The sequence below is a fragment of the Bombina bombina genome, chromosome 1 (assembly GCF_027579735.1).
Source record: "Bombina bombina isolate aBomBom1 chromosome 1, aBomBom1.pri, whole genome shotgun sequence".
Classification (NCBI taxonomy): Eukaryota; Metazoa; Chordata; class Amphibia; order Anura; family Bombinatoridae; genus Bombina; species Bombina bombina.
In genome coordinates this window covers 1386540442-1386568133 of record NC_069499.1, presented here as the reverse complement: position 1 = coordinate 1386568133, position 27692 = coordinate 1386540442, and the positions used below count along the sequence as shown (strand labels likewise).

At 36.8% G+C, this 27692-nt stretch overlaps 1 protein-coding gene across 2 annotated transcripts in view; it reads right to left on the bottom strand.

The window, feature by feature from the left end:
* Window positions 1-27692, bottom strand: part of NUDT17 (nudix hydrolase 17) — a 121666-nt gene that overhangs the window by 48979 nt on the left and 44995 nt on the right. For both annotated transcript variants that reach the window (XM_053704514.1, XM_053704520.1), the window contains 3 exons: window positions 2437-2557; window positions 2097-2219; window positions 1081-1264 (listed from right to left, as the gene is read on the bottom strand). In XM_053704514.1, the coding sequence (XP_053560489.1) occupies window positions 1081-1264; window positions 2097-2219; window positions 2437-2511 (382 nt within the window). In that variant the 5' untranslated portion in view covers window positions 2512-2557. The remainder of the gene's footprint in view (window positions 1-1080; window positions 1265-2096; window positions 2220-2436; window positions 2558-27692) is intronic.

Here is a 27692-nt window from a genome sequence, read left to right as displayed (position 1 = left end):
TATGCTTTGTTTTTACTGATTTTATATGCGCATTAACTGAGTGTAATTCATGTGTTTTTAAGGGAGACGTCCCTTTAGTCCTTCTTATATGCATTTTGTTTAGTAAATAAATATATATATTCACAAACTATCCTTGATCACATCATATTTATTATATATTTCACAATCATATATATCCGTGCTTTGTATCACTGAATCTTCTTTTTTCTATTGTATGATCTACATTTAGCTGACACCATAGGTACCTTCTGTTTCTTGTGTCTATTTAGTGGTCACCTCCTGAGAGTGGATTTGGAGAAGAGCAACTAATAGAATTTTGAAGAGACATTAAACCTTTAGGATACTCATGGACTCTATTTAACAAATTATATGTTGCATTATTCTGACATAACATATCCTAATTATATGTTGAGGGTACACATAAAAGATTATTCCGATTGTTTTATCCAAAGTGCTAAGTTTTTATTCTTTTATGCTGAGGTATGAATATCATTACAAACTATTCCTTTCATAAGAACCTTTACGTATTCCTATTTTTATTTCATGATTCAGATAGAGTATGCAATTTTAAGCAACTTTCTAATTTACTCCTATTATCAATTTTTCTTTGTTCTCTTGCTATCTTTATTTGAAAAAGAAGGCATCTAAGCAAAGAAGCCAGCCAATTTTTGTTTCAGATCCCTGGGCAGCAGTTGTTTATTGGTGCTGTCCAACCAGCAAGGACAACCCAGGTTGTGAACCAAAAATGGGCCGGCTTCTAAACTTACATTCTTGCTTTTCAAATAAAGATAACCAGAGAATGAAGAAAAATTGATAATAGGAGTAAATTAGAAAGTTGCTTAAAATTGCATGCTCTATCTGAATCATGAAAGAAAAAAAATTGGGTTCAGTGTCCCTTTAATGAGATACACAGTTCATGATGAGAACTGATGAGGCATCTTACAGAATCTCGCCAGACCAGAGAGCTTTAGCAAATCAAGCCCTTAGACATAATACATCTATAGCATCCTTATAATGGTGTCTATAAGTATTCAGTGGATGTAACTATTAACCTTTTGTCAGCTAGGCAGAATGACATACCTGGAGGTACCCAAACATTTGGGAAGATGTTGAGCGTCTTGGATCTTCTGGTTAGAAGAATCTTTTTATTGACTGACTGCACAATCACAGCAACTCCAACATCCACACCCCTATTTTGGACTTCTTCAGGGAGAGAGGCAACTTGGATTGAGGTTAAATTCTTGATAGGACAAAATGAAGGTCTCTGTGACAGGAGATATATGGGTTAGCAACTAAGAGGTCAAGCTGGGTGATAAAAGCTAAATGAAGGATACTAATTCTGCATTTATGTATTGATGTTCTTGTTAAAGAGACATTAAACACTAAATAAATGCCAGAGAGAATTTGAAGCACAAATTAGCCTGAGAATAATATTCAGATGTGTTTTATAAAATGATATCGATTAAATATTGAAAATATAACTAACGTTTTACTGTTCATAAAGCAACTATATTGTAACCTATGTTTCCTACTCTGTTGAAGTCAGTTAGGGACAGTTATAAATGGGTCTTTAGAGTGTGCAATCAATGACTGTTAAATATAGCAGTGTTGAGTCTGTACTTTCACTTTAACAGGAATGGGAAAGCCCACAATTTTAGAATTAAATTACAGGAAAAGGGGATAACAAAAATAATAAAAAGTTGTTCTAGTACATATAATAAACATTTTTTATTACAATCTCAAATTGATATTGTCACTTTAACAAATATTAGCAATCTCCAGATATAAGGATGATAATAAAAAGCTAAGGTCTCTACGTAATGACATGCAGATGATTATTTTTAGAATATGTGTTCCCCAGCAACTTAAAATACTCATTAAATATAAATAGAATGTACCCAACAGTGTGAAGTACATGAATGTGACATTGATTATGGCTTTTCTGCATCTCAGACATTTGTTCAAAATCAGACTTGATTTGATTGCTTCATAAAAGCCAGTAATTTACTAGTTATTGTAAGTAAGTATTGTATGTTATCCGAGGGTAGTGACTCACTAAACTGTGTGTGCGGGTTCAAAGTTGTCAAACAGTGTACCTGAAAATTAACTCTGTAAGAGCCACTGAACTGATTATCTGATATGACAAATTTATTCTTCTCCAGTCCACAGCTGACAAATACATTGTCTTCCTGATTGCCAGCAAAAATTCCTAAAACCCCCTAAACATAGAAGAAAATACAAATTATAAATTGCAATTCATTATTGTAGCCATTGCATATCAAACAACCTTTCCTCCCTCAGAGTCCCCATACAGAGCAGGCCCATTTGTTCCCAAAGCTCAGAATGGTTTGCCCACTACCCAAATTTGCCTTTTTTTCAGTTAAAATCATAGCTATATCAACATGACCCAAACTCAGGAAAGGCTGCACTTCTTACCTGTACAAACTTTGCACGCCACAGTGGAGAATTCTCCTTGCTCAGATAAACTAGAACACGCTTAGCAGTCTCCATTCTGTATGGGGGCAATAGGCTTAAGTACACAGCACATCCATACAGCCTAAAACATACAGATAATAGCGCTTAAGAGTAAGCTCAAATATAATTTATTTTCAACAAAACAAGTCCATCCCTGCCTCGTCAATCTTTTCTTGACCACTCACCTGTTCAAAATATTAAATCTTTCTGTACCCGTCTCCCATATTTATCCTTTTCTTATTTGTATATTTGTATCAACTGACTGTATCACCTCACTTCCTCCTTATATGAACAGTCTGTATAAAATTGCTGACAAAAAAATGTAAGTGTGTGTGATTCTTTATCGTTGTACATATTTATTTGTTTTTGGAATTAAACTTCCAGCATGTTAATTTGTTATCTGTTTAATTGTTTATAAGACCTGCAGGGCAACTCCTAGATTGGAGTTACTATTATTAACCGCTAAGAAGCATTTTTAACATCTCATGGACTATGGGAAGCGATATAACTAATTCATGGACTCTGCCCACAATTACTTGCTCTCTGGTGAAGTATATTTTTGTTATATTTAGGGATGCACCGAAATGAAAATTCTAGATCGAAACCGAAACCGAAAATTCAGGATGCCCTTGGCCGAAAACCGAAACCGAAAATGACGTTTTCCCCCAAATGATTTTAAAAGTTTTTTTTCTATAATTTTATTATTAATATAAGACTTTATATATATATATATATATATATATATATATATATATATATATATATAATATATATATTATATATACACACATATTATATATATATATATATATATATATATATATATATATCAGGAGGAAGAGGTAACAGCTGCTTGTATTGAAACCACGCTGCAGCCCGCTCTGTCTGTTTACACAGTAAACTTGCCGTGTCAGATGAAATTTATGACACTTGCCTGCAGAGCCAAATAGTTACTTGTCACTTGTCAGTGAGTGTGTGAAAGGCTAACACGTATTTTTACCTTTATCTGGCTCCCTGTCTAACCGTGACTTTATTTGAAAAAGCAACTCATCGTGCAGGACTCAATGAGCTGCTTTTTCAAATAAAGTCACAGTTAGACAGGGAGCCAGATAAGGGTAAATATACGTGTTAGCCTTTCACACACTCACTGACAGGAGGATCCGTTATAAGTATAACTATATGGCTCTGCAGGCAAGTGTCATAAAATTCACTTGACACAGCAAGTTCCCTCCCTCTCTCACTCTGCCGCTCTGCTTCAAGTTGTTAGTGAACACAGCCTACAGTGCCGCACCCCCTCTACCCGCGAGGCATTCTGGGGCATGTAGTTAAAGTTGAATATGGCCTAGAAATAACCCAGCCACACGGGGCTAAATGTAGATGCGTCTTCTAACTACTTGTTGCGGTCAGTGAGGCACGGGGGGAGGACACTTAGAGGGATACAAATCTGGCTGCCAGGGGTTGATTTTGCGGTGGATAGGGGTCAATTTAATTTCAAATAGAACATGCAATTTTCGGCCGGTTTTCCCCTCTTTCGGCCGAAATGGGATAGGCCCATTTTCGGCCGAAATTTTCGGTGGCCGAAATTTCGGTGCATCCCTAGTTATATTCAAAGTATAGGTGGCCCTCGTTTTACAACGGTTCAATTTACACCGTTTCAGAATAACAACCTTTTTTCCAGTCATGTGACTGCTATTGAAAAGCATTGAGAAGCAGTGCATTTATTAAAATAGCCAGTAGGTGGAGCTGTTCGCTTGTGTTGCAGCAAAGCCAAACAAGCTGAAATGAATCAGTTTAACCAGACCTGAGCTATTGAGCAGATTTCAAAGGAACAAGATCTTCCTGTCTATAAATCAGTCTAGATTAGAATGCATAGAAAGAACTGTTTGCAGAAAAATGAAAAAGTGAAGTCTGTGTTGTGTGATTATTTTATTAGGTTTATAATGCTGTTTAGCAAATGTTTTTGTTCATTTAACTTAGTTTAATTATATATTCTGTGTTGTGTGATTATTTTATTAGGTTTATAATGCTGTTTAGCATTTAAAGTCTTCATTTCAAAGCTTTAAAAATAATGTTTTAGGTGTTACTTATGACAATTTTGAGAGGAGCCTGGAACCTATCTCCCTCACTTCCCATTGACTTACATTATAAACTGGGTTTCAATTTACAACGGTTTCGATTTACAACCATTCCTTCTGGAACCTAACCCTGGCGTAAACTGAGGGCTACCTGTATCTGTCTATTAGTGCTCTGCTAACGTGAATTGTATGTTTAAACTTGGTATAATAAAGCTCTTTTGAAAGAAAAAAAAAAAAACTTCCAGCATGTTTCAAAACACTGTCAAAAATAAATGCTAGCTCCCTTTTTGCTAAAGTACTTGTGATGTCACAGCTGTAATTTCAGTAGTGTTGCTTGCCTGGAATCAGTTGCTGTTCAATTAAATGTGGAGAAATGGCTGACAAAATCAATATTCCTTAGTACATTATTGTATAAAACAAGGCAGAATAAGCACTTTAGGAATGTTAAAGCATGTATGGTAAATGATAACATAAAAAAACATTCTGAAAGAAGACCACATGCTAGTACAGTGAGTTTTCCTGCTGCTATGAAACTGTATTTAAAACACCAAAATCAATATTCCTCTGTATAGTGTGGTATGATGCAAATGAGAATAATCACTTTTGTTGTATGTTGCATGATAAATGTTAAGACGTTTACCTGAGATGCTGATGTGCTGGGCGTTTTCAGCCATTTCTCCCCATTTAATTAAAAGCAAAGCAGTATCTAGTGCCCAAGCAAACTACTGAAATTACTGTTGTGACATCATAAGTCCTTTAGCAAAATGGGAACTAGCATTTATTTTTTACAGTTTTTTGTACACATGCTGGAATTGTAATTCCAAAAAACAACAACAAAAATTTTACTTACAAAAGATTAAATGTAAGCGTTTCCAAAAACAAAAAAGTGTACTTCAAAAAAAAAAAAAAAAAAAAAAAAAAAAAAAAAGGGAAATTTATGCTTACCTGATAAATTGATTTCATCTATAATACGACGAGTCCATGGATTTCATCCTTACTTGTGGGATATTAACCTCCTGCTAACAGGAAGTGGCAAAGAGCACCACAGCAGAGCTGTATATATAGCTCCTCCCTTCCCTCCACCCCCAGTCATTCGACCGAAGGTTTAGGAAGAGAAAGGAAAAGCTAAAGGTGCAGAGGTGACTGAAGTTGAAAAAATAAAATATAATCTGTCTTAAAATGACAGGGAGGGCAGTGGACTCGTTGTATAGTAGAAAAAAATCAATTTATCAGGTAAGCATAAATTTCCTTTTCTTCTACTAGATACGACGAGTCCACTGATTTCATCCTTACTTGTCGGATACAATACCAAAGCTACAGGACACGGATGAAACGGGAGGGACAAGACAGAGACCTAAACGGAAGGCACCACTGCTTGAAGAACCTTTCTCCCAAAAACAGCCTCAAAAAAAGCAAAAGTATCAAATTTTTAAAATTTGGAAAAAGTATGAAGGGACGACCAAGTCGCAGCCTTACAAATCTGTTCAACAGAAGCATCGTTTTTAAAGGCCCATGTGGAAGCCACAGCCCTAGTAGAATGAGCCGTAATTAGTTCTGGAGGCTGCTGTCCAGCAGTCTCATATGCCAGGCAGATGATACTCCTCAGCCAAAAAGAAAGAGAGGTAGCCGTAGATTTCTGACCCCTACGCTTTCCAGAATAAACAATGAATAATGAAGATGATTGACGGAAATCCTTGGTTGCCTGTAGGTAAAACTTCAAGGTACGGACCACGTCCAGATTATGTAACAGACGCTCCCTCTTAGAAGAAGGATTAGGACACAATTTCCTGATTAATATTCTTATTTGAAACAACCTTAGGAAGAAATCCAGGTTTGGTACGTAAAACCACCTTATTAGAATGAAATATAAGATAAGGCGAGTCACATTGTAACGCTGAAAGCTCAGATACTCTTCGAGCAGAAGAAATAGCAACCAAAAACAGAACTTTCCAAGATAACAACTTGATATCTATGGAATGCATGGGTTCAAACGGAACCCCTTGAAGAACTTGAACTAAATTCAAACTCCAGGGAGGAGTAATTGGTCTAAATACAGGCTTAATTCTGGTTAGAGCCTGACAAAAAGACTGAACATCTGGCACATCTGCCAAACGTTTGTGAAGCAAAATTGACAAAGCAGAAATATGTCCCTTTAAGGAACTTGCTGATAACCCTTTCTCCAATCCCTCTTGGAGAAAAGACAAAATCCTGGGAATCCTAACTTTACTCCATGAGTAACCCTTGGATTCACACCAATAAAAGATATTTACGCCATATCTTATGATAGATCCTTCTAGTGACAGGCTTACGAGCCTGTATCAAAGTATCGATGACCGAATCAGAGAATCCCCGCTTAGATAAAATCAAGCATTCAATCTCCAAGCAGTCAGCTGCAGAGAATTTAGATTTGGATGTTGGAAAGGTCCTTGAATGAGAAGAGCCTGTCTCAAAGGAAGTTTCCACGGTGGCAGAGAAGACATGTCCACTAGATCCGCATACCAGGTCCTGCGTGGCCACGTAGGCGCTATCAGGAGTACTGAAGCTCTCTCCTGTTTGATCCAAGCAATCACGCGCGGAAGGAGAGGAAACGGTGGAAACACATAAGCTAGGATGAACGACCAAGGCACTGCCAAGGCATCTATCAGTTCGGCCTGAGGATCCCTTGACCTGGATCCGTAACGTGGAAGCTTGGCATTCTGACGAGATGCCATCAGATCCAATTCCGGTCTGCCCCATTGGCGAATCAATGAGGCAAACACCTCCGGATGGAGTTCCCACTCCCCCGGATGAAAAGTCTGCCGACTTAGAAAATCCGCTTCCCAGTTCTCTACTCCTGGGATGTAGATTGCCGATAGATAGCAAGAGTGGGCCTCCGCCCATCAGATTATCTTTGATACTTCTATCATCGCTAAGCAACTCATTGTTCCCCCCCTGATGATTGATATACGCCACAGTTGTGATATTGTCCGACTGGAATCTGATGAATTTGGCCGAAGCCAACTGAGGCCACGCCTGAAGGGCATTGAATATTGCTCTCAGTTCCAGAATATTGATTGGAAGTAGAGACCCCACCTGAGTCCAAACACCCTGAGCCTTCAGGGAATTCCAGACTGCACCCCAGACCAGAAGACTGGCGAAGAAGAGAGTCCCTGGTCTCTTGATCCAGATTTATCTGAGGAGATAAATTTGCGTAGTCCCCATTCCACTGTCCGAGCATGCAAAGCTGCAGTGGTCTGAGATGAAAGCGAGCAAACGGAATGATGTCCATTGCCGCTACCATTAATCCAATGACCTCCATACACTGAGCCACTGATGGCCGAGGAATGGACTGAAGTGCTCGGCAAGTAGTTAGAATCTTTGATTTTCTGACCTCCGTCAGAAATATTTTCATGTCTACCGAGTCTATCAGAGTTCCCAAGAAGGGAATCCTTGTCCATGGAACTAGTGAACTCTTTTCTATGTTCACCTTCCAACCGTGAGTTCTCAGGAAAGAACAACACTGTGTCCGTTTGAGATTTTGTCAGATGATAAGTTGACGCCTGAATCAGAATATCGTCCAGATAAGGCGCCATTGCTATGCCCAGCGGTCTGAGAACCGCTAGAAGAGACCCTAGAACCTTTGTGAAGATTCTGGGTGCTGTGGCTAACCCGAAGGGAAGAGCCACGAACTGATAATGTTTGTCCAGGAAGGCAAACCTTAGGAATTGATGATGATCCTTGTGAATAGGAATATGAAGGTATGCGTCCTTCAAGTCCACGGTAGTCATATATTGACCCTCCTGGATAATTTTTAAGATTGTTCGTATAGTCTCCATCTTGAACAATGGGACTCTGAGAAACTTGTTTAGACACTTGAGATCTAAAATGGGTCTGAAAGTTCCCTCTTTTTTGGGAACCACGAAAAGATTCGAGTAAAACCCCTGTCCCTGTTCCAGTTTTGAAACGGGACAAATTACTCCCATGGCAGAGAGGTCTTCTACACAGCGTAAGAACGCCTCTCTTTTTATCTGGTCTACAGACAATCGTGAAAGATGAAATCTCCCTCTTGGGAGAAAATCCTTGAATTCCAGCTGATACCCGTGGGTCACGATTTCCAATGCCCATGGGTCCTGAACGTCTCTTGCCCAAGCCTTGGCAAAGAAAGAAAGTCTGCCCCCTACCAGATCCGGTCCCGGATCGGGGGCCGTCCCTTCATGCTGTCTTTGTAGCAGCAGCGGGCTTCTTGGATTGTTTACCTTTATTCCAAGCCTGGTTGGGTCTCCAGACTGACTTGGATTGAGCAAAATTCCCTTCCTGCTTTGTAGAGGAAGAGGAAGCAGAGGGTATTCCTTTAAAATTTCGAAAGGAATGAAAATTATTTTGTTTACCCCTCATCTTAACAGACTTATCCTGAGGTAGGGCTTGGCCTTTACCTCCAGTAATGTCAGAAAATATTTTCTTCAGTTCAGGCCCGAATAGGATCTTACCCTTGAAGGGGATAGCTAAGAGCTTAGACTTTGATGACACATCAGCAGACCACGATTTGAGCCATAACGCTCTACGCGCTAAAATGGCAAATCCTGCATTTTTCGCCGCTAATTTAGCAATTTGAAAAGCGCAATCTGTAATAAAAGAATTAGCTAGCCTGAGAGCCTTAATTCTATCCAAAATATCCTCTAATGGGGTCTCAACCTTCAGAGACTCTTCCAGAGCATCAAACCAAAAAGCTGCTGCAGTAGTCACTGGAACAATGCAGGCTGTAGGTTGTAAAAGAAAACCCTGATGAATAAATAATTTCTTTAGAAGACCCTCTAACTTCTTATCCATAGGGTCTTTGAAAGCACAACTGTCCTCAATAGGTATAGTTGTACGCTTAGCCAGGGTAGATATAGCTCCCTCCACCTTAGGGACCGACTGCCAAGAGTCCCGAATGGTGTCTGATATGGGAAACATTTTCTTAAAATTAGGAGGGGGAGAGAACGGTATACCTGGTCTATCCCATTCCTTTTTTACAATTTCCGAAATTCTTTTAGGAACTGGTAAAACATCAGTGTAAGTAGGCACCTCTAGATATTTGTCCATCTTACACAATTTCTCTGGTGGTATCACAATAGGGTCACAATCATCCAGAGTTGCTAAAACCTCCTGAAGTAACAGGTGGAGGTGTTCCAGCTTAAATTAAAAGGACATGACGTCCGAATCTGTCTGAGATAATATCTTTCCTGAATCTGAAAGTTCTCCCTCAGACAGCAATTCCCTGACCCCCAACTCAGAGCACTGTGAGGGTACGTCGGAAATAGCCAATAAAGCATCAGAGGATTCAGTATTCACATTAATACCTGACCTACTGCGTTTAACACTGGTAATTTAGATAATACATCTGTAAGGGTAGTCGACATAACAGCAGCCATCTCCTGCAAAGTAAAAGAATTAGACACACTAGAGGTACTCTGCGTCACTTGTGTGGGCGTTAAAGGTTGTGACACTTGGGGAGAATTGGATGGCAGATCCTGATTCTCTTCAGACTGAGAATCATCCTTAGGCACACTTTCTTTATTTAAAATATGCTTTTTACATTGTAAGGCCCTTTCAGTACAAGAGGTACACAACGTAAGAGGGGGTTCCACAATGGCTTCTAAACACATAGAGCAATTAGTATCCTCAATGTCAGACATGTTGAACAGACTAGCAATAACCACAATAGTCGTTAAACAATTTATTTATTGATTTATACAACTTTTTGAAAAACGTGTACTGCGCCTTCTATGAAATAAAAAAGCGCACAATTTTTCCCAAACTGCCTAAAAACGTTAATTAACGCTTTATTATTAACTACACATAAGCAATAGTGCCAAATAGTGCCAAAAATGATTGCACCCCAAGAGTAATTGGAGAAATTAACCTCTAAAAGATATTTATGGCAAAAAAATATGTTTGATTTGAAAAAATAACCCCTGCAAAATGACTCGACAACTATCCGGTTAACAGAACACCAGTTTAGGCCCAACCAGAGCTAATGCCTGCTGCCTTCTCAGCCAGAGTACACTGCGCGTCTGAGCGCGCAAAAATAGGCCCCGCCCATCATGGACGACGCTCGCATAAGACTGTACAACTGTATGGGAAGCGGTTCAGTAATAAAGCCATGTGGATTCTGTTTACCCCTAAGCACAACACAAATATACAGCCATACTGATTATTTGATCTCACAAATAACAACCGTTAAGTTGCCTCTCCCAGTGTCCCTTTATATTGCTGCTTTGAAGCCCTTTATAAATGCTGAGCCCAGTACTATGTCAATAAAATAAATAAACACAGGTCTTTCAGTAATACCCGTTGTTTACAGGTCTACTGCTTACCCCCTTCCCTTGCAGGGAAAACACGTCAGCCAGTTCTGATATACCAAGTCTCCTCAGAAATAAAGGTCTGAACATACCTCAATGCTGCTTGTAGCATGAAACCGTTCTCCACACTGAAGATTTCTCTTGTACTACCTTCAGAAGCTCTGTGGGAACCAATATGGATCTTAGTTACATCTGCTAAGATCATCAACCTCAGGGCAGAAATCTTCTTCCATATCTCCCTGAGGAAAATAGTACTCGCCGGTACCATTTAAAAATAAAAAACTTCTTGATTGAAGAAACTAAAACTAACACCTCACTTTACCTCTTCCTATTACTAACACAGGCAAAGAGAATGACTAGGGGTGGAGGGAAGGGAGGAGCTATATATACAGCTCTGCTGTGGTGCTCTTTGCCACTTCCTGTTAGCAGGAGGTTAATATCCCACAAGTAAGGATGAAATCCGTGGACTTGTCGTATCTAGTAGAAGAAAATTGTACTTAAAAAAAAAAAAATTGTACTTTAAAAAAAAAAAAAAAAAAAGAGAAAAGAATTGCATTTGGTTGTTTTTTTAAAAATATTTATTTAAATCCAACAGTGTATACAAACATACAACACAGATATAAAGTAGCCCGGCAGGGCGCCATAAGTTACAATCAATACAATTAAAGGGACAGTCTAGTCCAAAATAAACTTTCATGATTCAGATAGGGCATGTAATTTTAAACAATTTTCCAATTTACTTCTATCACCAATTTTGCTTTGTTCTCTTGGTATTCTTAGTTAAAAGCTTAACCTAGGAGGTTCATATGCTAATGTCTTAGACCTTGAAGGCCACCTCTTTTCAGAATGCATCTTAACAGTTTTTCACCACTAGAGGGTGTTAGTTCATTTTTTTCATATAGATAACACTGTGCTCATGCACGTGAAGTTATCTAGGAGCCAGCACTAATTGGCTAAACTGCAAGTCTGTCAAAAGAACTGAAATAAGGGGGCAGTTTGCAGAGGCTTAGATACAAGATAATCACAGAGGTAAAAAATATATAAATATAACTCTTTTGGTTATGCAAAACTGGGGAATGGGTAATAAAGGGATTATCTATCTTTTAAAACAATAAAATTTTTGGTGTAGACTGTCCCTTTAAATAAATCTTGACACAGTTTTACTCATAGATATTCTCTTTTACAGAAAAAGAAAAAGGTCAAAACAAAAGTATACGCTGTTGGTGTTTTTCAAGTTTTATAACTGAAGAAAGAAATATAACATACAAAATAATCAACAAAATAATAAACCCTCCTCTACTTTCTTTAGTAAAAGTGTGCCTATAACTAAATTAATACTTGAGCAGAGGCAACAGAGTTTCCCATATCTCAAATAAACAATAAAGCAAATTACTTGGTTAACATCAAGTTTCTTTCGGCTAGATTATGAGTTTTGCTTTAGGCTTAAAAAGCAGCGTTAGCCGGTCTTAACGCTGCTTTTTAACGCCCGCTGGTATTACGAGTCTTGCAGGTACAGGTGTACCACTCACTTTTTTGGGCAGACTTGGAAATACCGCAAATCCACTTACGTAAATTGCGTATCCTATTTCAATGGGACTTGAATAGCGCCGGTATTACGAGTCTGCCAAAAAGTGAGCAATACACCCTCTCCTGTTAAGACTGGTACCGCATATTAAAGTCAGTAATTAAGAGTTTTACACTACAACGCCGTAGCATAAAACTTAACTAAAGTGCTAAAAAGTACACTAACACCCATAAACTACCTATTAACCCCTAAACCGAGGCCCTCCCACATCGCAAACACTAAAAGAAATTTTTTAACCCCTAATCTGCCAAACCGGACATCGCCGCCACTATAATAAATATATTAACCCCTAAACCGCCGCACTCCCGCCTCGCAAACATTAGTTAAATATTATTAACCCCTAATCTGCCGTCCCTAACCTACCTGCATTTATTAACCCCTAATCTGCCGCCCCCAACGTCGCTGCAACTAGATTAAAGTTATTAACCCCTAAATCTAAGTCTAACCCTAACCCTAACACCCCCTAACTTAAATATAATTAAAAGAAATCTAACTAAAAATTTCTATCATTAACTAAATTATTCCTATTTAAAACTAAATACTTACCTGTAAAATAAACCCTAAGATAGCTACAATATAACTAATAGTTACATTGTAGCTATCTTAGGATTTATTTTTATTTTACAGGCAAGTTTGTATTTATCTTAACTAGGTAGAATAGTTATTAAATAGTTATTAACTATTTAATAACTACCTAGCTAAAATAAATACAAAAGTATCTGTAAAATAAAACCCAACCTAAGTTACAATTAACACATATATGATAACCTGCTGTAAGGAATACAAAGTCCGCCACAAAGGTTTGCAAGTAAAAACCGACTTTATTGAAAGTCTAGAGTAGAACTTGGGTACAAGTAAGTCCCTGACGAAGTGCCTACGGGCAGGAAACGTGTCGGACGTTCTCATCCTATCTGCTCTCTCCCGAGCTTACTTGTACCCAAGTTCTACTCTAGACTTTCAATAAAGTCGGTTTTTACTTGCAAACCTTTGTGGCGGACTTTGTATTCCTTACAGCAGGTTATCATATATGTGTTCATTGGAATTTCTTTTTCACGAGACTGAGGAATGTCTCTTTACCTGACTGCAAGGAGCCTCGTTATCGTCCCATACAGGGGAAACGGCAGATACAAGGTAATCTTTTGTGTGCAAGATACCGATTGAACACTTTGTTTCAAACTTGTCATTTACACAATTTGCTTGTTCCCTTCACTGGTGGGATTGATGTGAGACATTTGTATACATGATATTACACCAACAATATTACTAAGTTTGGGACACTTTATCTGAACTGATATATTGCTACGCTACTTTACAAGGATAAAAGTCTAATATCGTTACAAAGTAACAAGAGTGCGCAAATTGTCTAAGTTACAATTACACCTAACACTACACTATAAACTAATTAACTAAATTAAATACAATTAAATAAATTACATACAATTACCTAAATTAAATTAGCTAAAGTACAAAAAACAAACAAACACTAAATTACAGAAAATAATAAACAAATTACAGAAATTTAAACTAATTACACCTAATCTAATAGCCCTATTAAAATAAAAAAGACCCCCCCCCCCAAATAAACAAAACCCCTAGCCTAACCTAAACTACCAATAGCCCTTAAAGGGCCTTTTGCGGGGCATTGCCCCAAAGTAATCAGCTCTTTTACCTGTAAAAAAAAATACAAACAACCCCCCCAACAGTAAAACCCACCACCCACACAACCAACCTGCCAAATAAAAACCTATTTAAAAAAAACTAAGCTCCCCATTGCCCTGTAAAGGGCATTTGGATGGGCATTGCCCTTAAAAGGGCAGTTAGCTCTTTTTCCGCCCAAATTCCCTAACCTAAAAATAAAACCCACCCAATACACCCTTAAAAAAAACCAAACACAAACCCCCTGAAGATCGACTTACCGGGAGACGTCTTCATCCAAGCCGGGCGAAGTGGTCCTCCAGACGGGCAGAAGTCTTCATCCAAGTCAGGCAGAAGTGGTCCTCCAGACGGGCAGAAGTCTTCATCCAGACAGCATCTTCTGTCTTCATCCATCCGGCGCGGAGCGGGTCCATCTTCAAGACATCCGACGCAGAGCATCCTCTTCATCCGACGACTAACACAGAATGAATGTACCTTTAAGTGATGTCATCCAAGATGGCGTCCCTTAGATTCCGATTGGCTGATAGAATTCTATCAGCCAATCGGAATTAAGGTAGAAAAAATCCTTTTGGCTGATGCCAATAGCCAATTGAGCTCACATTCTATTGGCTGATTGGAACAGCCAATAGAATACGAGCTCAATCCTATTGGCTGATTGGATCAGCCAATAGGATTGAACTTCAATCCTATTGGCTGATTGCATCAGCCAATAGGATTTTTTCTACCTTAATTCCAATTGGCTGATAGAATTCTATTTTCTTTTAATTATATTTAAGTTAGGGGGTGTTAGGGTTAGACGTAGATTTAGGGGTTAATAACTTATAGAATAATGATAGAATTAATCAGCCAATAGGATTGAGCTTGCATTCTATTGGTTGATTGGAACAGCCAATAGAATACGAGCTCAATCCTATTGGCTGATTGGATCAGCCGGATAAATGAAGATAGAAGATGCCGTCTGGATGAAGACTTCTGCCCGTCTGGAGGACCACTTCTGCCCGGCTTGGATGAAGACTTCTGCCCGTCTGGAGGACCACTTTGCCCGGCTTGGATGAAGGCGTCTCCCGCTAAGTCGATCTTCAGGGGGTTAGTGTTAGGTTTTTTTAAGGGTGTATTGGGTGGGTTTATTTTTTAGATTAGGGGTTTGGGCTTGCAAAAGAGCTAACTGCCCTTTTAAGGGCAATGCCCATCCAAATGCCATTTTCAGGGCAATGGGGAGCTTAGGTTTTTTAGCAAGTATTTTATTTGGGGGGTTGGTTGTGTGGGTGGTGGGTTTTACTGTTGGGGGGGGGGTTGTTTGTATTTTTTTTTACAGGTAAAAGAGCTGATTACTTTGGGGCAATTCCCCGCAAAAGGCCCTTTTAAGGGCTATTGGTAGTTTAGGCTAGGTTTTTTTTTATTTTGGGGGGGCTTTTTTTATTTTAATAGGGCTATTAGATTAGGTGTAATTAGTTTAAATATCTGTAATTTGTTTATTATTTTCTGTAATTTAGTGGGGGTTTTTTTGTACTTTAGCTAAATAAATTTAATTTAGGTAATTGTATTTAATTTAGTTAATTTATTTAATTATAGTGTAGTGTTAGTGTAACTTAGGTTAGGTTTTATTTTACAGGTAAAATTGTCTTTATTTTAACTAGGTAGTTATTAAATAGTTAGTAGGGGTTAATAAATATAATGTAGGTGTCGGCGATGTTGGGGGCGGCAGATTAGGGGTTAATAAGTGTAAGATTAGGGGTGTTTAGACTCGGGGTGCATGTTAGGTTGTTAGGTGTAGACATAAATTTTATTTCCCCATAGGAATCATGGGGCTGCGTTAAGGAGTTTTACGCTGCTTTTTTGCAGGTGTTAGACTTTTTTTGAGACGGCTCTCCCCGTTGATTCCTATGGGGAAATCGTGCACAAGCACATTACACCAGCTCACCGCTGACTTAAGCAGCGCTGGTATTGGAGTGCGTTAATGAGCAAATTTTGCTCAACGCTCACTTCTTGTCTTTTAACGACGGGTTTGTAAAAACTCGTAATACCAGCGCTGCAGGTAAGTGAGCGGTGAGGGAAAACTGCTCGTTAGCACCGCACAGCCTCTAACGCAAAACTCGTAATCTGGGCTTTTGTTTTCTTTCCTCACGTCCACTTCTTTGCCCTCAGCATTGGTTTTGGTGAAGGAGGGAGAGAGAAAAAGAGAAAACAAAAACAAGAAAAACAAAGAACAAAAAGAAAAAAAAAGAATTGCATTTGTAATTAAAGATTTGTATTATAAAAATAAATAAATAAAATAATTTTATTTGTAAATTTAGATTTGTATTTGTATGTCACAAAATCTAAATCTGAGGCCATGACTTCTCAGCAGGAAACTGGTGGATTGCATACTCCAGTTAGGGAATGAGTCCTTACCCCAAGTGAAGGAGTTTAAAGGGACATGAAACCCAACATTTTTCTTTCATGATTCAGATAGAAAATACAATTTTAAACAACTTTCTAATTTACTTCTATTATGTAATTTGTTTGATTCTCTTGGTATCATTTGATAAAGTAGCAGCAATGCACTTTACTGGTTTCTAAGTGAACACATGGGTGAGCCAATGGCAATTGGTATATATATGCAGCCACCAATCAGCAGCTAGAACCTAGATTCTATGCTGCTCCTGAACTTGCCTAGATAAACCTTTCAGCAAAGGATAACAAGAGAATGAAGCAAATTAAATAATAGAAGTAAATTGGAAATTTGTTTGAAATTATATATTCTATCTAAATTATGAAAGATTGTTTTGGGGTTTAATATCTGTTAGGGGTAATATGAACCTGATGGCAGCCATCTTGTTCTTCGCAGCCATCTTGTTCCTCGCAGCCATTTTGTAATGAATAGACTTTATTATACTGGGGTATTATGCAGTGAGAATTATATGCATGTTATGAGTTTCTTTAGCTATTCGGCCTTGCCAATGTACCCTGGCCTAATGCCTAGAAGTAAGATAGAATAAGATAATGTAAACAAGAGGCTTCAGACACTCGGTTGTCTCTGCAGATGGTAGTTTGTTATGACTCTGTAAATATTGTTATGAGAAACTCATGTTCCAGTTTTTCCTTGTAAATTGCTCTGTATAACTGTGTAAGATGACGCGGTCCTAACGTGTCATCCCCTTAACCCTGTATGTCACTATAAGAAAGGCTTGCACTGTGCAATAAACAGAATTGGCTTTCGATCATAATGCTGCGTGGTCTGAGTCATTCTAAGGGGCCCTTATCAGATAATCTACATATGCCTCAGGTGGTACACTAGGCCCCAGGCTTTGGCCTGCGCTGACACCCCCCCCCGTGGGATTATACACCTTACAATTCTTGGTGGCAGCGGTGGGATTCGCAGTGCGTAAGTATGAGTGCTTTTACCATGCTTTCCTTCTGTGAATCTGAACCTAAATTTAGATGACTGCGTTCTGTATAGAAACAAAAAAAGAAGAGGCGCTCTGGTGCAGATGATCCTTGGCTACAAATGATTCTAAACTAACAGTTCAGAGTAATACTCACAAAGATGTTTGCACATGCAGTGCAATAACAGGTGAGCCGAAGCTTCAGAGCCACTCGGCTGACTCGCTAGAGGGTGAAATCAGCTGTTCACTGGGTAATCACTTCACCAACGATGTGGGGAAAAAAGATACCTATGACATAAAATATAGATACCGCCCTTGGTGCAGATTATCCCAGGCACAGAATACACATACAACAGATGTCGAGAAGTTATACTCACAAATGGAGTTGCACAAGCAGTGCAATATCAGGCGTGCCGAATCTTAAAGAGCCGTTCGGCTGACTCCCTGAGGCCTGTACAGCTGCTCCTGGATCGTTGGAGGAGTGGTGGAAAATAAAGGTGGATATGCCGATAGAGGTTAATCCAAGCAAGGGATCAATAAGGCAAATAGAACAATTCACCAGCAAGGTAGACAAAATAAAAGTATTTATTAAAAATATAAAAATTACTTAGCAACGCGTTTCTCGGCTAACATGCCGTTTCATCAGGCTACATAATTCTAAGAGCTACCTTGCTGACTTAAAAGGACTGACAGGACCAATCAAAACCTTGAAAATTCACACACCTCCCTTGCTCAGGTGTACTATCTGATTACAGGGTGTCGCCCTGAGATACATAGCACTTTTGTTAAAAATGAATACAATTTATACAAACTTCAAAAAAATCTTTCTATATATACAAGGGCAATTTAACATGAATCGATAGCAAGTTTTAATCTCAATAATTGTAACAATAATATTTAGATATTTCAGTCTTACAAACAATATAACAATATAAAAGAAATACGATATAATAATCAGATATTTATAAATATAATAGATGAATTCTCAGTAATAAATTTATAATAAACATATAAATCATATAATAACAAATTATATATAAATACAAGAATAAATACTAAAAAAATATATAATTACTAAAAATATATATAAAGCCATATAATCGATCATATTACTACATCTAATGGTCGGATTAGAACTCACGACCTAATGGCTGGGAAACCATCAACCCAGCCACTAGGCTATAAGCGGGCTTCTGATGCAAGTGTTCATAGTGTACTGAATGTATCTTGACAATGCTGTGACTGGTGCAAGTGGTGCATTATACAAAATAAACGTGTGTGTGAAAAAAGGTGTATAAATGTGATGTACTTGTGCCTAACAGATAGTGGTATTTACCTTTATAGTGATGTACATATAAGGAAAGCAATGATGTACCATTATGTGATGGATTGCTATGTGTGACCATAGCAGATATGTGTGACATGTTGGTTAACATACTAGTGTGATGGCTAAAAATAAAATAAGAATTGACTAAAAGCCAATATTGGAAGGGGATACTAGTAATTATTATAGTGCTAATATGTTAATAATTTGCTAAAAAGATATTATGAATGATTATTAAGAATACTTGATGTATTCATATGACATATTTACTATGTTAATGTACTCTTAATGTGACAGTATTAAGCCACTATATATAATGTGGTATATATTAGTATTAAACATTGACTAGATTGGATCTCCCGACCTCATAGTATAAATATCTAACAAGCTAACCGCTAGGCCATGACTGCCTGTGTGCAAAGAGTGGTCAAATAGTTAAAATACTAATGTGGTGCCTAAATATAAATATTGACTGATAGCCAATATCATAAATAATATTGATTATTGAAGTGCTAATGTATTAAAAGATTTTTAACTAAAAAGATATTGTGGGTGAATATTAAGAATGCTCCGTTTACTCGTGTGACATGTTTGATATGCTAAATATATTCCTGATATAGCAAAATTGTGCATCTATATTGTTAATTTAAAAGATAAAAAATTAAAAAAATATAAATAAAATTTAGTATAAATTAATACTAATAAACAATAATGGCCAGATTTGAACTCCTGACCTAATAATATAAAGACTATCAACCTAACCACTAGGCCACAACTGCATGTGTACCAAGATTGGTCGAATTTTCTTATAATCAGCTGTATATGGTCTATTAAGATTATTCATATGCTAATTCAATACTATACTATTACATAAGATAGGGGTAATTTTGATAGGCAGAGAGAGATTATATAACAGCTTTATACTTTTAGTTAATAAATATAATCTAGAGGGCTGCCAAATCTACATTAATCTAAAAGGCTGCCAGATCTACATTAAGGTTAAGTCCTAATGGGTGTAAAGTTTTTAGTTTATGAATCCAAAAAGTCTCTCTCTGCCTAAGCCTCAAAAATCTATTATATGTATGGGATGGTATAATTTCTTCTATGGGTATTATAGTGTAACAATTGGGGTTCCCTTTGTGATTTTTATGGCAGTGTTTAATAACACTGTGTGATTTCTTGTTTTTTAAAACACTACAATAATGCTCTGACCACCTATGGCTCAATCGTCTAATAGTTCGGCCGATATATTGAATCCCACAAACACAAGAGATAAGATAAACTACATATTTTGAAGCACAAGTCATTCTACTTTTGATCTTGTAAGTTTTTTTGTCTACAAAGGATTGAAACACATGAGTACCATGTCCTATGTGATCACACATTTTACATCTGGATGCTCTACATTTGTATATTCCTCTGCCCTTTATTTGGGAATTCAAATTTCTTCTATTCTTAGATTTATGATTTTCTTGTTTGGCCTTGTGTTTTACTACTTTACTAGGTGCCAAAATATTTTTAAGATTTGGGGCCTTCCTATACACAATGGAGGGAGTATCTCCAATTAGATCCTTTAAAATAGGGTCTCTTTTCAGGATTCTCCAATGTTTTTGGAAAATTTCACTTATATGTTTATAATTACAGTTATACTGTGTAATAAATCTTATTTCAATAGGTTTATCATCTCCCCGTTGGATATTATGGTTTTTGTTAAAGTATGTCTCTCTATTTTCATTTCTAGCTCTTTGATAACTAGAATTAATAAGGTCTGTTGGATAATGCTTTTCCATGAATCTCTCTTTGAGCGTCGTACTCTGCTTATCATAATCCGATATTAGGCTACAATTGCGCCTTATCCGTTTAAATTGTCCGTATGGGACATTCTTTTTCCAAGGATAGTGGTGATTACTTCTAAAATCTAGATAGCTGTTGCTATCAACAGTTTTGAAATGGGTTGAACTATCTATTCCACCCAAATTATTAAAACGCAGGGATAAATCTAAGAAAACCACACTCTCCTTATGTATACAACTAGTAAATTTCAATCCTCTGTTATTGAAGTTCAGGTGGTCTACAAATTCTAAAGCTCTATCTTGAGTGCCATTCCAAATGAAAATTAAATTGTCTATGAACCTACCATAGAACACCAGGTTCGCCCCAAATTCCGATTGGTAGATGTAACTATTTTCAAAGCTCCCCATATATAGATTAGCGAAACTCGGGGCGAACCTGGTGCCCATGGCGGTTCCTTTTATCTGCAAATAATATTCATCTAAAAATAGAAAATAATTGTGCTGTAAAACAAATAATATAAGTTGTAATATAAATTGTTTTTGTAATGGGGGGATATATTGGTCTTCTTCTAAATAAGCTGATATAGCGTTCACACCCAAATCATGAGGAATATTGGAGTATAAAGCCTCCACATCACAAGTAATCCATATATAGTCATTAGTGATCGGTATACATCTTAATTTATCCAATAGATCCATAGAATCTCTAATATATGATTCCAAGTTAATTACATACTTTTGAAGGAAGTAATCTATATAAGCTGATACATTCTCAGTGAGACTACCTATGCCCGCTATTATTGGTCTGCCCGGAGGGTTGGCAGTATCCTTGTGGATTTTGGGCAGATGGTAATAGAAGGCACAACTAGGCTCACTGGGAATCAAAAATTCCTTTTCTCTCTTAGATACAATGCCTTCTTGATGGGCGAAATTAATTAGACCTGTCAAAGTTTTTAGGTATTTGGGGGTAGGATCTTCTTTAAGGGGAGAGTAATATGATTTGTCCATAAGAATTCTATTTGCTTCTTTAATATAATCCAAATAATTTTGAAGGACAATACCTCCCCCCTTGTCTGCTTGGCGGATTATCAGTTCAGCATTATTCCTTAGTGTTTCAAGGGCCTTAATCTCGTTGGGAAATAGATTATGTTTAGAAATATTTTTAGGGAGCTGTTCCAATTCCTCTAATACTAATTCTTTAAAAATGTCTACATATGTATTGTTTGAAACCTGTGGATTAAAGTTGGATTTAATCCTAAAATTTGTCTGGACATAACCCTCACTTAGTTGTGCCAATAGTGTATCTGGTTCATATATGGGAATGCCAGAAGATATTCTTGTTTCCATAGTATCTGTAAGGATAGGTAATGCATTAGATTCTTTGATTCTTTTCTCAGCGAAGTATTTCTGCATAGTGAGTTTCTGTGTGAATCTGTTCAAATCAACAAATAAATCAAATGTGTTGTGTGAATTTGAGGGACTGTAAGATAAACCTTTACCCAATACCCTAATTTCATCATCTGATAAATTATGTGATGATAAATTGTAAATACCCTTTTTTAATCTTTGTAATCTTGTTTTTTTGATGGTGGACCTACGCCCTCTGCACCCCCGTCTACGAATGGTCTTTTTCCTTTCTGGGGCTGGGTATGTGTGCTGATCGGTTCTAAGTAGCTGGCTATTTTTCGTTGAGACCATGTGTGTATTGGTCTTTGGCGCTGTTCTAAAAAAGCAGCATTATCCGTTGAATTGGAATGGCTATTATCGTGACAGATCTCATTATTCCCAGTAATTAATGGTTGTCTGGGGTTATTACCCCTTGGGGTGGTAGATTCATCCAAAATCTCGTATCTATTATAAGTGAGGATATCGGTAGAGACAGGATGGTCATAAGAGACTCTTCTGTTGGATTCATATCTATTATCAGTGTCATACTGAAGATGTGAGTCATTATGCCATACCGGTCTATTAGAATTATGGCTAGTTTTGGGGGGGTTAATGGGGTTAGCCATATGATGATTATATGTATCATAGCTTGTTTGAGGGGGGTGGGAGGGACTATTGTTCGTATTAGTGTTGTTGTATGTTCTATTTGATTGTGTTATATTATGGGGTCTATTATAGTGTGGGTTGTTGTGTCCACCATTCCTATAACCTTTATGATATGGGGTGGTATTACTATCCTGCCTATAGCTGTTGTGATGAGAGTTGGTATTACTACTATTTGTGTGACTATTTCTTCTATCAACAACTGTCCATTCGGCATTTCTAAAGTTGTTATGACTGATATGATGCCTATTCATTTGTTGTGAGGGGGGCAAATTTGCTGGTGCAGTGGTGTCTTTAGTATTCCCTTGTTGGAGATTATTATGTGAGTTGAAGTTTTGTTTATTATTGAATCTATTTCTATTTCTGGATCTCCCATGGTTATAAGTATGTATTTCTCCTCTATTATAATCCCCCTCATCACGTAATAGTTTCTTATTTTTATTTTCTATGAGTTCTCTTTGATAGTTATCGATTTTCTGTAATGTTAATTTATTTAGTTCTTCATATTCTGTAGAAGTTTTAAATTGTTCTAAATGTATTTGTAATTTTTCAATCTCAATCGTAACTTTTGCTACTAATGCTTCCCTATGGGATATTAAGATTTTCATCAAACGAATTGAGCAATCTCCTAGAGCTTCCTCCCATTTGGAGGACAGTTCGGCATCATCCTTGAATGAGCAGTTTTTAAAAATTCTTAATCCTCTAGGGATTTGTTTTCTCTCTATGTATTTACGTAACATTTCAGCATCCCACCAATGCCTGCATTCTATGTTAATAAGTTCCTCCAATCTGGAGAAGGAAGAGTGTATTGATAAACTATCTATATTGATATTTTCACAGAGTGCAGGGTTGGTGGGAGAAACAGTTGCGACTAATGTTAATCTCTTATTGACTCGTTCATTAACAGATAGCATAATGGCAGCTATAACCTCTAGATAAATAGATGTATACAAAAACAATGGGGCTCTACTATATCTAAGTAGTGTGTCCAGAAATAAGGTGCGCCTAATTTATGCTATTTCAAAAAAGTGATAATATGGATAGATCCTAAGTTTTATATCTTACAAAAAATAAACAATATGAACTGTATAATTATAAATACAAATACATAACAATAGTCACCACAGTCATATGGTTAGGAAATATACATCCATAGATGCAAGTGAAAGTCCCAATATAGAGTGATGTCCAATCTGGACAGACCAATAATAGCGGGCATAGGTAGTCTCACTGAGAATGTATCAGCTTATATAGATTACTTCCTTCAAAAGTATGTAATTAACTTGGAATCATATATTAGAGATTCTATGGATCTATTGGATAAATTAAGATGTATACCGATCACTAATGACTATATATGGATTACTTGTGACGTGGAGGCTTTATACTCCAATATTCCTCATGATTTGGGTGTGAACGCTATATCAGCTTATTTAGAAGAAGACCAATATATCCCCCCATTACAAAAACAATTTATATTACAACTTATATTATTTGTTTTACAGCACAATTATTTTCTATTTTTAGATGAATATTATTTGCAGATAAAAGGAACCGCCATGGGCACCAGGTTCGCCCCGAGTTTCGCTAATCTATATATGGGGAGCTTTGAAAATAGTTACATCTACCAATCGGAATTTGGGGCGAACCTGGTGTTCTATGGTAGGTTCATAGACGATTTAATTTTCATTTGGAATGGCACTCAAGATAGAGCTTTAGAATTTGTAGACCACCTGAACCTCAATAACAGAGGATTGAAATTTACTAGTTGTATACATAAGGAGAGTGTGGTTTTCTTAGATTTATCCCTGCGTTTTAATAATTTGGGTGGAATAGATAGTTCAACCCATTTCAAAACTGTTGATAGCAACAGCTATCTAGATTTTAGAAGTAATCACCACTATCCTTGGAAAAAGAATGTCCCATACGGACAATTTAAACGGATAAGGCGCAATTGTAGCCTAATATCGGATTATGATAAGCAGAGTACGACGCTCAAAGAGAGATTCATGGAAAAGCATTATCCAACAGACCTTATTAATTCTAGTTATCAAAGAGCTAGAAATGAAAATAGAGAGACATACTTTAACAAAAACCATAATATCCAACGGGGAGATGATAAACCTATTGAAATAAGATTTATTACACAGTATAACTGTAATTATAAACATATAAGTGAAATTTTCCAAAAACATTGGAGAATCCTGAAAAGAGACCCTATTTTAAAGGATCTAATTGGAGATACTCCCTCCATTGTGTATAGGAAGGCCCCAAATCTTAAAAATATTTTGGCACCTAGTAAAGTAGTAAAACACAAGGCCAAACAAGAAAATCATAAATCTAAGAATAGAAGAAATTTGAATTCCCAAATAAAGGGCAGAGGAATATACAAATGTAGAGCATCCAGATGTAAAATGTGTGATCACATAGGACATGGTACTCATGTGTTTCAATCCTTTGTAGACAAAAAAACTTACAAGATCAAAAGTAGAATGACTTGTGCTTCAAAATATGTAGTTTATCTTATCTCTTGTGTTTGTGGGATTCAATATATCGGCCGAACTATTAGACGATTGAGCCATAGGTGGTCAGAGCATTATTGTAGTGTTTTAAAAAACAAGAAATCACACAGTGTTATTAAACACTGCCATAAAAATCACAAAGGGAACCCCAATTGTTACACTATAATACCCATAGAAGAAATTATACCATCCCATACATATAATAGATTTTTGAGGCTTAGGCAGAGAGAGACTTTTTGGATTCATAAACTAAAAACTTTACACCCATTAGGACTTAACCTTAATGTAGATCTGGCAGCCTTTTAGATTAATGTAGATTTGGCAGCCCTCTAGATTATATTTATTAACTAAAAGTATAAAGCTGTTATATAATCTCTCTCTGCCTATCAAAATTACCCCTATCTTATGTAATAGTATAGTATTGAATTAGCATATGAATAATCTTAATAGACCATATACAGCTGATTATAAGAAAATTCGACCAATCTTGGTACACATGCAGTTGTGGCCTAGTGGTTAGGTTGATAGTCTTTATATTATTAGGTCAGGAGTTCAAATCTGGCCATTATTGTTTATTAGTATTAATTTATACTAAATTTTATTTATATTTTTTTAATTTTTTATCTTTTAAATTAACAATATAGATGCACAATTTTGCTATATCAGGAATATATTTAGCATATCAAACATGTCACACGAGTAAACGGAGCATTCTTAATATTCACCCACAATATCTTTTTAGTTAAAAATCTTTTAATACATTAGCACTTCAATAATCAATATTATTTATGATATTGGCTATCAGTCAATATTTATATTTAGGCACCACATTAGTATTTTAACTATTTGACCACTCTTTGCACACAGGCAGTCATGGCCTAGCGGTTAGCTTGTTAGATATTTATACTATGAGGTCGGGAGATCCAATCTAGTCAATGTTTAATACTAATATATACCACATTATATATAGTGGCTTAATACTGTCACATTAAGAGTACATTAACATAGTAAATATGTCATATGAATACATCAAGTATTCTTAATAATCATTCATAATATCTTTTTAGCAAATTATTAACATATTAGCACTATAATAATTACTAGTATCCCCTTCCAATATTGGCTTTTAGTCAATTCTTATTTTATTTTTAGCCATCACACAAGTATGTTAACCAACATGTCACACATATCTGCTATGGTCACACATAGCAATCCATCACATAATGGTACATCATTGCTTTCCTTATATGTACATCACTATAAAGGTAAATACCACTATCTGTTAGGCACAAGTACATCACATTTATACACCTTTTTTCACACACACGTTTATTTTGTATAATGCACCACTTGCACCAGTCACAGCATTGTCAAGATACATTCAGTACACTATGAACACTTGCATCAGAAGCCCGCTTATAGCCTAGTGGCTGGGTTGATGGTTTCCCAGCCACTAGGTTGTGAGTTCTAATCCGACCATTAGATTTAGTAATATGATCGATTATATGGCTTTATATATATTTTTAGTAATTATATATTTTTTTAGTATTTATTCTTGTATTTATATATAATTTGTTATTATATGATTTATATGTTTATTATAAATTTATTACTGAGAATTCATCTATTATATTTATAAATATCTGATTATTATATCGTATTTCTTTTATATTGTTATATTGTTTGTAAGACTGAAATATCTAAATATTATTGTTACAATTATTGAGATTAAAACTTGCTATCGATTCATGTTAAATTGCCCTTGTATATATAGAAAGATTTTTTTGAAGTTTGTATAAATTGTATTCATTTTTAACAAAAGTGCTATGTATCTCAGGGCGACACCCTGTAATCAGATAGTACACCTGAGCAAGGGAGGTGTGTGAATTTTCAGGGTTTTGATTGGTCCTGTCAGTCCTTTTAAGTCAGCAAGGTAGCTCTTAGAATTATGTAGCCTGATGAAACGGCATGTTAGCCGAGAAACGCGTTGCTAAGTAATTTTTATATTTTTAATAAATACTTTTATTTTGTCTACCTTGCTGGTGAATTGTTCTATTTGCCTTATTGATCCCTTGCTTGGATTAACCTCTATCGGCATATCCACCTTTATTTTCCACCACTCCTCCAACGATCCAGGAGCAGCTGTACAGGCCTCAGGGAGTCAGCCGAACGGCTCTTTAAGATTCGGCACGCCTGATATTGCACTGCTTGTGCAACTCCGTTTGTGAGTATAACTTCTCGACATCTGTTGTATGTGTATTCTGTGCCTGGGATAATCTGCACCAAGGGCGGTATCTATATTTTATGTCATAGGTATCTTTTTTCCCCACATCGTTGGTGAAGTGATTACCCAGTGAACAGCTGATTTCACCCTCTAGCGAGTCAGCCGAGCGGCTCTGAAGCTTCGGCTCACCTGTTATTGCACTGCATGTGCAAACATCTTTGTGAGTATTACTCTGAACTGTTAGTTTAGAATCATTTGTAGCCAAGGATCATCTGCACCAGAGCGCCTCTTCTTTTTTTGTTTC